Source organism: Ylistrum balloti, unplaced genomic scaffold (assembly GCF_031769215.1).
Source record: "Ylistrum balloti isolate Yb309-2 unplaced genomic scaffold, AGI_CSIRO_Ybal_v1 Utg370468, whole genome shotgun sequence".
NCBI lineage: Eukaryota > Metazoa > Mollusca > Bivalvia > Pectinida > Pectinidae > Ylistrum > Ylistrum balloti.
This window is the reverse complement of record NW_026782308.1, coordinates 80138-92067: the sequence shown is the minus strand read 5'-3', so window position 1 is coordinate 92067 and position 11930 is coordinate 80138. Positions and strand designations below refer to the sequence as shown.

The following is an 11930-nucleotide window of genomic DNA, read 5'->3' as shown; positions in this document are numbered from 1 at the left end:
GATAGTATAAAAGATCTTTAATGTATAGAGTGATACACGGACAAAGAAAATTAAAAACCTACACATCTGTTTGATGGTACTGGCAGTATACTAATAAATAACAAAATAGCTTTAATTACTGTGAATTTATTCAACAAAATTGAAAACTGTAAGTAACCAACAAACATGGAACGCTAACTTATGTGTACAATATGACAATGTACCCATTATTTTACTTGCATTAAACTTTAGGTAAGGGAAATTATACAGAACCATCTTATTGTAATGCTGATGAATCTCATTTTATCTAATTTCTTCAGTGAATAGGATTGTGTAAAATTGCATGATAAGATGAAGTTGTTTGATGAAAGTGAAGTTAAAAGTTATAATGAAAAAAACAAACTTAACATCCTTACAATAGTATTCATACCAGTAACATACATGTGTAACAAAAGTATTCTGTAAGAACTCTCTGATGAAATTTTCAAAGCATAATTAAAAAAACTCTTTTTATCAATAAAAACTTTGCATAGCTAAGAATAAATATTAACAATAGTGTCCAAAACCTTGATTTGACACTCTACAATTTTACAATACATTTCAACTTACTTTTGTATTCACATTTTCTTGTATGACCCTTAGGTTGCATGTTGCTTGCTCTCTACCAGATACTTTGACCTTAGGTTGCATGTTGTTTGTCCCTACCAGATCCTTTGACCCTTAGGTTGCATATTGTTTGCCCCTACCAGCTCCTTTGACCCTTAGGTTGCATGTTGTTTGTCCCTACCAGATCCTTTGACCCTTAGGTTGCATGTTGCTTGTCCCTACCAGCTCCTTTAACCCTTAGGTTGCATGTTGTTTGCCCCCTACCAGCTCCTTTGTCCCTTAGGTTGCATGTTGTTTGTCCCCTACCGTTGCCTCTGCTCCTTAGGTTGCAAGTTGTTTGCCCCCTACCAGCTCCTTTGACCCTTAGGTTGCATGTTGTTTGCCCCCTACCAGCTCCTTTAACCCTTAGGTTGCATGTTGTTTGCCCCCTACCAGCTCCTTTGACCCTTAGGTTGCATGTTGTTTGCCCCCTACCAGCTCCTCTGTCCCTTAGGTTGCATGTTGTTTGCCCCCTACCAGCTCCTCTGTCCCTTAGGTTGCATGTTGTTTGCCCCCTACCAGCTCCTCTGTCCCGCATAAATTTTCATGAGCCAATCCGTAAATAAAGCCCAATTCACAGCTAGATGAAATTTGTACAGAGCTGAACGAAAAGATAGATTAGGTTGACATTCACATTTCCCTTCAGGGCTCCACCTTCTTACCAGCAGGGGTCATTCCTCTTCACCAAGCAATGCATGCTCCAGACCAAAATTATTTGGTCAAAACAAACTTGGTCATTCATTCAATATAAAAACAGCTTTACATTATCTCAGCTGGTACATGTGTGTGCTGTCAATTTGTCCTTCCAGAATTAGACACATCTAGCTAGTATTGGAGATTTTTCTATCTAGAAAGGAATGATATAAACTATCTTCAGAGCTGAAATAGGTTTGTTCAGTTCGGAATGTCAAGACACATCACTTTGGTAATAATCCCATCTTGGACTGGAAAAACAAGCCATCTCCTCTAGTTGATTGCTGAAAAATATTTAACAGCCTTAATGCAAAAGTTGATTTATAGCATCATTCTTTTTATAATATTTTTTTGGGACTGAAATTTTAAAATAGGAAATGTCAATGAATGACAAGAGACATCTTTTTATCTAACTTTGCCTGAGTAATAACTAATGATCTGTGAGGGCTGAATGATAAGTCAGGAGCCTCATATTTAAGGGTTGGACTTTTGGTGGATAATGACAAGAGACATCTTTTTATCTAACTCTGCCTGAGTAATAACTAATGATCTGTGAGGGCTGAATGATAAGTTAGGAGCCTCATATTTAAGGGTTGGACTTTTGGTGGATATATTGCATTATTTCTCAACATAATTCCCTTCAGTATCTATACACTTCTTCCAGCGATGTTCAACAGCCTCAATGCCACTTTTAAAGAACTCCTTTTCTTGACTGTTCAGAAAGTCTTCCGCTGCATGTATGACGTCATCATCTAACTGGAAATGGCCTTTTTCAATTTTGGAAATAGATTAAAGTCTGATGGAGTGAGATCAGGTGAATAAAAAGGATGCTCAATCAATTCAAAGTCACAATCGTTAATGGCAGCCATGGCAATGACATACTTTTGAACGCACCTTTACTGATTTTACCGCAGTGCTTGAGTTTAAAATATTTTCTCTTAACCGCATGAGAAGTGATGCATAATACGTGCCATTGATTGTTTGCTCCGTTTGCAGAAAATCTACCATCAGAATATATGTTGCTACCATATCAGTATGGATACCCTTAGGTGCTATACCTATCTTCTGTTAATATTGAATCACTCCTCTATCTGTCCATTTTGCAGTTGCCTTGTCTCATTTAGATGCTACCTCTTCGACAAAAACTGACCAAATGACACCAGTCTTTGGGTACACAACCTTAGATAGTCAGGGAATAGTAGAGTTGAAAAAGGACATCCCTGCCTAACTTCTTCATGGCTCACAACTTATCAATCAGCCCTTGCACCACAAATTTTGTCTGCCCGAGTGTTCAAATGCAACACCACAACACTAAAATGTAGACAAAGAAATCAAAATATTGGTACATTGAAAATGTGACCTTGGCATCAATTCCCAGAAGTCATCCACTTGCCCTTTTTAATTGGTGGAGTGATTTTGACCTAAGATGTTACACAATGTGGTATTATCTCCGATTCCATGTACAGTACACTAATTAATATAGGATTACTGGTACCTTAGGAGAAAGACATTTTGTTTAATAGACCTTGACTTGCCATGTAACTGTTACAATGAAATAAATTCCACATTTGTCCTTCCAATGAACTTGATCTTGAATTTAACCATACCTAACCATACCCTACATGTAACCATACCTAACACTACCCTACATGTAACCATACCTAACCATACCCTACATGTAACCATACCTAACACTACCCTACATCTAACCATACCTAACCATACCCTACATGTAACCATACCTAACCATACCCTACATGTAACCATACCTAACCATACCCTACATGTAACCATACCTAACACTACCCTACATGTAACCATACTTAACCATATCCTACATGTAACCATACCTAACCATACCCTACATGTAACCATACCTAACCATACCCTACATGTAACCATACCTAACCATACCCTACATGTAACCATACTTAACCATACCTTACAGGTAGCCATACCTAACCATACCCTACATGTAACCATACCTAACCATACCCTACATGTAACCATACCTAACCATACCCTACATGTAACCATACCTAACACTACCCTACATGTAACCATACCTAACACTACCCTACATGTAACCATACCTAACACTACCCTACATGTAACCATACCTAACCATACCCTACATGTAACCATACCTAACCATACCCTACATGTAACCATACCTAACACTACCCTACATGTAACCATACCTAACACTACCCTACATGTAACCATACCTAACACTACCCTACATGTAACCATACCTAACCATACCCTACATGTAACCATACCTAACCATACCCTACATGTAACCATACCTAACACTACCTTACATGTAACCATACCTAACCATACCCTACATGTAACCATACCTAACCATACCCTACATGTAACCATACCTAACACTACCCTACATGTAACCATACCTAACCATACCCTACATGTAACCATACCTAACCATACCCTACATGTAACCATACCTAACACTACCCTACATGTAACCATACCTAACACTACCCTACATGTAACCATACCTAACCATACCCTACATGTAACCATACCTAACACTACCCTACATGTAACCATACTTAACCATACCCCACATGCAACAACACCTCACATGGAACTATATCTCATATTTAACCACACCCCAACATGTAACCATACCTAACCATAACTTACATGTAACCTTAACACTAGCTTTGACCTCTTAGGGTCAACACTGACATCTTACTCACCATGATATTTTCATTGATCTCAAATGTAACCCAAACATTGAAAATATTGATCATGATTATGGTTTCTATAATAACTGTATATACAGGAAATCCATTGAAATCCAAGGAGGTGAGTTCATAACAATTTTTGTTCCTGACATACATCCAATGATATAATTTAAATAGGTATGAATCAATCCAACAGACTGGAGGACAGACTACCTATAATAAATCTTTGAAGAACCCGCCTCCAGTCTGTTGGATTGATTCATACCTATTTAAGCTCACCCCTTCTCATCAATCCCCTGCATACCCTAGGGTATCCAGGCGGGAGGCGAATAACCTGCAGACCTCTATTAAATACAACAGCGGCGTTGGCTCTATCCTTTACTCAATGATATAATTGATGACTGATGTGACCTGAGTGTATACACCACCTGATTGATTTCTTTGTGTCGCTCCCTGCTGACAATTTCTTCAATAACTTCACCATCACCTTTGATTAATCTGTTAAAAAATAGAAAAATAAAAGTAAATTTACTCTCTATGTAATAGGTAGTGAAATAATTCCCGCTCTATACAATTTAATATCTCAGGTTACATAAAGAACACTTAAAATATCCATTAGTTAAAAAAAATCTGTCATTATGAGGAACAGATTCAGATTTAAAATCTAATAAAAGACACTCCCACATGTCTCCTTGATAATACATTTATATTCACCTGTTCTACTCGTCTCTCCATTCATCTCCCTGATTGTATATTTACCTGTTTCTACTTGTCTCTCCATTCATCTCCCTGATTATATATTTACCTGTTTCTACCTGTCTCTCCATTCATCTCCCTGATTGTATATTTACCTGTTTCTACTCGTCTCTCCATTCATCTCCCTGATTGTATATTTACCTGTTTCTACCTGTCTCCTTTCATCTCCCTGATTGCATATTTACCTGTTCCTACTTGTCTCTCCATTCATCTCCCTGATTGTATATTTACCTGTTTCTACCTGTCTCCTTTCATCTCCCTGATTGCATATTTACCTGTTTCTACATTCTACTTGTCTCTCCATTCATCTCCCTGATTGTATATTTACCTGTTTCTACTCGTCTCTCCATTCATCTCCCTGATTGTATATTTACCTGTTTCTACTCGTCTCTCCATTCATCTCCCTGATTGTATATTTACCTGTTTCTACTCGTCTCTCCATTCATCTCCCTGATTGTTTATTAATCTGTTTCTACTCGTCTCTCCATTCATCTCCATGATTGTATATTTACCTGTTTCTACCTGTCTCCATTCATCTCCCTGATTGTATATTTACCTGTTTCTACCTGTCTCCATTCATCTCCCTGATTGTATATTTACCTGTTTCTACCTGTCTCTGGATCATACACCCGACGAACAACACTCTGCTGTTTCTCCCATTCCTCTTTTGTCATTGGCTTCAAAATCCTAGGTGCTGGTCCTGCTAGAAATCATTGTCTTTTTCATTTCAGCTAATTTTATCATAATACAATTATAAATGAATAAGATAACAGGCATAGTCTATATAAATCTTTTCTGGAAGTTATTGTTATCTTTGTCAATTATTTCAGAGAAAACCAAATTTCAGCTCATGAAATAAAGCTATAGTTTTATTACAGTCAAGTTGTCTCATGATTGAATATGTACCTAATGAGTTTCAGACGAGAAAAAACATTTCTTGCCTTAGTGTTTATTGTTTATCAACAGTAATCTCTAGGCCAAAAAAGTACCTGATGACGCCTTGTCTTCCCCTTTCTGTTGACCTACAGCTTGTGAGGGCACAGAAATACCTTGGATTTCTTTGTTTGAGTTTTCTTGTAATTTCTTTGCTTCTTTTATCTTTTTCTTTAATTTCTTCTTCTTCTTCTTTTTCTTCTCTTTTTTCCTCTTCTTTCTATCTTGAGATGATGAATTTGAATCTGAGGAACTGTCTCTGCAACAACATTTTATCACCAGTTTAAAAATAACAAAGAGCAAAGAGTATAGCTAAACATATCTCCCAGCTCAGTTATTTCATTCTTAACTCAGCGACTTCATTCCCACCTCAGTGACTTTAGTTCCCATTAAGTGACTTCACTTTCAACTCAGTAACTTTATTCTTAACTCATTGACTTCATTCAAAACTCAGTGACTTAACTCCAAACTCAGTGACTTAACTCCAAACTCAGTGACTCAACTCCAAACTCAGTTATTTTAATCCTAACTCAGTGACTTCATTCCCAACTCAGTGATTCCATCCCCAACTCAGTGACTCCATCCCTAACTCAGTGACTCCATCCCTAACTCAGTGACTCCATCCCCAACTCTGACTCCATTCCAAACTCAGTGACTTCATTCCAACTAAGTGACTTCACTTCCAACTCTGTAACTTTATTATTAACTTAGTAATTTCAATCCCAACTCAGTGGCTTCACTTCTAACTCAATAACTTCATTCCACACTCAGTGACTTCATTCCACACTCTGGGACTCCGTCCCCAACTCAATGACTGCATTCTCAACTCAGTGACTTCATCTACAACTTAGAAGCTTCTTTGATTGTGCCTTTCATTCCCACTTCTCTACATTCAGAGCTGGATACAGTTGTCAGACAGCATCATGGCGAGTTATTGAGGACAGGAAAATGGCACTAGACCAGAACAAATATGTAAGTTACAGTACTCTGTCTGTCCCATCTCCTCCCTCTTCTAAAACTTCAAAATTATGGACAATCGGAACTTCAAAACTACTGCCAAATCATCTCTAAAACAAAAAACAGAAACAAACAAAAAAATAAAATTTGGAAATCTATTCAAATACATGTCATACCAGAAGCTCTGAAAGCAGTGCCACTCTGACCAACTTAAGGCCCAATTTTTTCAATATTTTCATCAAAACATAAAACACTACTAAATATACAGTTACACTGATGAGAACATAATCATTAAAGCATACATACTTCATTAGACATGGTCAAACCTTCAGTAAAGACTGTGACTAAGTCACACACTGGTACTCAAATAACCAGCTTCAGTATGCAAACTCGGGCAAATTCCAAGCCATGGAAGTAGGTTTGCTTGGTAACAAGGCATAAAAAGAAAATGTTACTTATCAAAAAGGCAACAAAAATTACTTGAGGTCACAACAGATTTCCAATTAAACTGCCATACACTTGTATTTAACATCTGCAAAAAAGGTAACTAAACAACTCAACACACTTAGATGTATAGACAAACATGTAAACAGATAAATTAAATTCATCATCAATCTATCAGTCATTTATTCTTTCAATCTTTAATTTCTGCCTTATTACATGTATGTGGCACTAAAATAAAGCTTGGTTAAGCAATGGATTAATTCACATAAAATTATGATTTTAATGTAGTCCTACACTAAGACATTGTAAAGGATGTATCTATTGTCCAAGATGAAGTGATTGTAGTATAACAAATTAGGCGCGAGAGTCTCCACAAAAAATATTTGTAGTTATTCAGTGCATAATCTATTTACAACATGAAGTGATTGAAGTATACCAAATTAGGCGCGAGAGTCTCCACAAAAATATTTGTAGTTATTCAGAGCATAATCTATTTACACACAAGCTATCAACACATTTGTGACTCTTTTTATCATTAATTTTCATATACAGTAGAGTTTTTATGTATTAAATCCCTAATTTTTAACTACTTTTCCTCTTAAAAAATCCTGTCATGCACATGTTCATTCAGTTAGCCTCCTGGTCTGTCAATTTACTCAATACAACCCAATACAGCCTTTACAAATGTTAATTTATCTAATACAACCCAACACTACTCAACACAACGGATAAAGACCAAATAAGTACATAATACATGAGTTCCACAAAATTACTTTATTACCCTGCAACAGGAGAGATCCATTAAAAAGAGCAAGTGCTTGTGTCAGAACTTCCCTTGCGTAATGACTAAAACATGGGAGTGTGCAATAATGACTTAATGAATACTTCATATGCAAAGTGTTGTTGCTTTGAAATAGAGCTACAAGGTTTACAACGCAAGTCTTAAAGACAATAAGACAAAAATTGTATACCAAGTATGGTTCTGTATAACACTAGTGTCATTGGATAAATTTAACTTTATATTGGATTTGGTAAATCAATTGTATTGCAAATATCGACATATATATTGGATTGTTTTAGGTAAATTGATGCCCTTTGCACATTCTTTTTATGCACCAACTCCTGATTTTTCACTTCTTTTTCAAATAAATGTTTTTTCTGAAATAAAATCTTGTCGAGTGCGTTGTGTTGGCAAGCAAATTCTAAAAGGGAAACAAGAATTATTTGAATTACACACATTTTCTTTTAGTTAGCCACCTACGAAAGGATCGTGCATCAAGATACTGCATAAAATTAATGGGACCTAAAGTTAATATTATTACCTTTTCCTTCGTGACATTTTCTTTTTTCTTTTTCTTTCCTTTCGGCGTTTTCTGCTATCATCGCTAGACGATGAATCGGAACCAGAAGTGTCAGATGATGAACTGGACGATGTAGAACTGTCGTATCTAGATTTCCTTGGTTTATGTCTCTTTTTACTTGACGTTGAACGCTTCCTTTGCTTCCTAGAAGGGGAGTGCGAATGGGACCTAGAGCGTTTCTTAATCGAATCCATCGTTATCAAGATTTTAATAAAAGAAAGAAAAAACTCTGAACGATTTACGATTTGCGACAATTTCTCTAGGGCGCAGCCATCTTGGTTTTATCTAAAAATAAATTATAAAAGTGAAACGCGATTCTATTTGTTTCATCGAAGTTTGTCATAACAGTTATGGATCTTTATACATAGAGGTTGTTTAGTTTAGCATTGAAGTATATATTATCACTATTGTAAGTTGTATTATTAGAAGATGGAAATAATGTTTACGTTTCGTATGTTTATTGCCGGGTAATCTTACTTATGTATTTACTTTGTATCGAAGAGAAACTGTACAGCATCAAAATGGCGGCGGTGTTGCCAAAACATTCATTTCAGAGAACGTAAAGATGACAATAAGCTAAATATGACTGAAGTAGACACTTTTCCAGCTTATGCTGCTTTCCAAAAGCAACTACGAACTCTTTGTTTAAAGGAATTTCCGTGTGGAGCAGGAAATTGGGTAAGTATGACTTATTTATTCTGTTGTAATAGGGGGAGTAATGAGAAAAATGCACCAGCTGGGGTTCGAACTAGCGACCCTTCAATCTTTAGCCAGACGCTAAAAAGGGAAGTTTCCACTTACTGAGGCTAGTATGGAAACATGCACCATCAACGTATACACATACTCCCTCCTTCACAAAGTCATTGACCCCAAAGACAACAACAACCAAGGTTCAATATCTCTACGGAAACATAGCAATTTCCTGTAGCTTCTACCCTTGGAGTGGTCAACGGCACCAAATTCATAATAGGAAGTATTGAAAAACACACTGCACCCATTGGGGTTCGAACTGTACCCCTCAATTAAAGGGAAAATCACACTAGCCGAGGCTAGTAAGGCGATCTATACTCTCAACTTCTACACGGTTAATAAATGGGCAGAATACAAATATCAAATTTGGATATCATATTGTCTAGAAATAAATCACAGTCTGCTGTATGTTTCGGTGCAGTCATTATGTTGTACTGTATTACGTGATCTATTGACCTACATGACCTAGTATCCGGGTGATTTTGGTTACTGCAACATGTGATGCTTCCCATAAGAAACACAAGATGTGATTAAATCTATTCACAGATGCCAGTATTTTGTTGTCCTATGTTAAATGAATGAAAATCAGTCATGAACAATAGGTCATGACTCCTTGCAGTATGTACATTGTTTATTGGAAAGCTGATGATTTTAAAATGATGACTGCTTTTCGATTTGAATTAACAAGTGAATTGTAGAATGACAATTAAAAAAATTACCTGAAAAGTTTATGGTATGGAAAAAAAGTGAATTAAGAAATGTGGCTCATTTGACAGAGAAAAGATAAAACAACAAATCACTTAACATATTTTTATTTTTATTTTTTTTTCATCAAAATTTGTGCAATTCTGGGCCATTATTATGTAAATGTCTGATTCAGTGACATTCCCAATCCATTGTGCAATAAGCATTCAAGTTGGTGGATAACATTAAGTTTGTTAATTTGTTGTTGTTTTTTTTTTTTTTTTTAAGGTTTTGAACAATTTTGAATTTCGACACAATATATCATCATATGCTCATTGTAAAACTTAATAATATGGATGTCTGTTAATTTTCAAGTTTTGATAATTAAATTGTTAAATTGTCCTTATTATGATATCATGATTGAACTCATAGCAATCTGAAGTCTGTCTATCATATATAACTCTGCTTAATGTTGTGAAAGAAAATTGTATTTCATTGTTTTACAGCGAGAAACTAAAGCAAAAAGTATTCAGCAACTGAAAGCAAGTGAAAATGTGGATTCAAAGTATTCTGTCACTCTGAAAGGTAAGTTTAAAAAGAGATCACACCTGTGTATATGTGAAAAATGATATAATATGTCTCCTTCTAAGTGTCTGTTATACCACTTACATGCATAAAGATCAATTATGAAAAATAAGTGAACTACCCAGGTAATTTCATTACAAATCAAAAGGCAATGGTGTATATATCTATGAGGTATTTTCAAAATCTATGTTTGATCAAAATTGATATGTTTCAAAAATACGCATGTTGATTAAATTCTCAGATTTTGGTGCTCAGCATGAAAAGACAGAGACACTTGAGGAATATGTTGGCTCCAAATATTCTCCCTGGCACTTGGACTACAGCTGGAGTGCTGAGGCTAAACGATTACGTGAGATAGCTGTGAAATCACCATGGCTTCTAGATGACAATTTCATTCTGAATCATTTTCAAACATTAAGAATTGTGGATAAAGGGGTGACGGAAGTTGATGGTGATTTATTACGTTTTGGGAATCTAAACGAGTTGACACTAAGTGCTAATCATCTTGTAACTGTCAACTCTAAAAATCTTCCACCTAGTCTCAAGGTAACTTACATATGTGTTATTGTCAAATACTGTACAATTTATTGTCAAACACATGATTAAATAGCTGTATTTATTATCTACAAAATAAATGATAATTGAATAAAAAATAAAATAACACTAGCCTTTACAAAGACTGCATGGGAATATTTAATTGAAAGGGCAAAGATAATTAAAAACAATTTTCTCCTCTATTTTTGGTACATTTTGTTTTTCAATTAGACATATCAGCTTTTCTTCCTTTATTTTTATCAACATTTTATGAAAGTAGTGATATTTGATGTGCACTAGCCTACTCTGACCTGTCTTCTATCTCCATCAATACAAGGTATTGGAGTTATGTGCCAACAAGATTAGCGATCTGTCTGCCCTGTGTGTGCGACCTCCTCAGTCCATGATACACTTAGGTCTAGGTTTCAACAAAATATCCTTCATGGGTGACTACTTAACAGGGGATTACTGGTAAGTCATATACACTTTAATAAAATATCCTTCAAGGCTGACAATCTTCATCATTAACTTTGTATCTATAAATACAATGTTATACACTATCAGAGTGTTTATCATAGTATTATAGTGTATACATTGCTGTACTGCAGGCCTCAGTTGCTGTCTCTAGATCTAAGCCACAACAATCTCACTGACCTTCTAGATGTTGTACGAAAACTTGGCACCCTCCCTAAGCTACGGAACCTAATACTGCAGGGTAACCCACTGTCTGTAAGTATACACTGATAAGGTAACACAATACTTATTGATAGGGTAACCCACTGTCTGTAAGTATACACTGATAAGGTACACAATACTTATTGATAGGGTAACCCACTGTCTGTAAGTATACACTGATAAGGTAACACAATACTTATTGATAGGGTAACCCACT

The 11930-nt window shown here is 35.8% G+C and overlaps 2 protein-coding genes across 3 annotated transcripts in view; one reads left to right on the top strand and one right to left on the bottom strand.

Moving 5' to 3' along the window:
• Window positions 1-110: 110 nt before the first annotated feature.
• LOC132555280 (ADP-ribosylation factor-like protein 6-interacting protein 4) lies at window positions 111-8706 on the bottom strand. Of its 2 annotated transcripts, none has more exons than XM_060219635.1 (5): window positions 8447-8706; window positions 5780-5982; window positions 5391-5493; window positions 4463-4532; window positions 111-1601 (listed from the first exon to the last, which is right to left on the bottom strand). In XM_060219635.1, exons 1-5 carry the CDS (start codon window positions 8677-8679, stop codon window positions 1542-1544), a joined length of 669 nt encoding a protein of 222 aa, XP_060075618.1. In that variant the 5' UTR covers window positions 8680-8706; the 3' UTR covers window positions 111-1541. The 2 variants fall into 2 exon arrangements, with proteins under 2 accessions (XP_060075618.1, XP_060075619.1); XM_060219636.1 differs by having other exon boundaries at window positions 5391-5490.
• A 361-nt stretch (window positions 8707-9067) lies between these two features.
• LOC132555284 (leucine-rich repeat-containing protein 43-like) overlaps window positions 9068-11930 on the top strand; it is a 22957-nt gene continuing 20094 nt past the window's right edge. Inside the window, exons 1-5 of the mRNA XM_060219639.1 lie at window positions 9068-9163; window positions 10426-10504; window positions 10746-11050; window positions 11376-11509; window positions 11647-11767. Coding sequence (XP_060075622.1) covers window positions 9068-9163; window positions 10426-10504; window positions 10746-11050; window positions 11376-11509; window positions 11647-11767 — 735 coding nt within the window. The remainder of the gene's footprint in view (window positions 9164-10425; window positions 10505-10745; window positions 11051-11375; window positions 11510-11646; window positions 11768-11930) is intronic.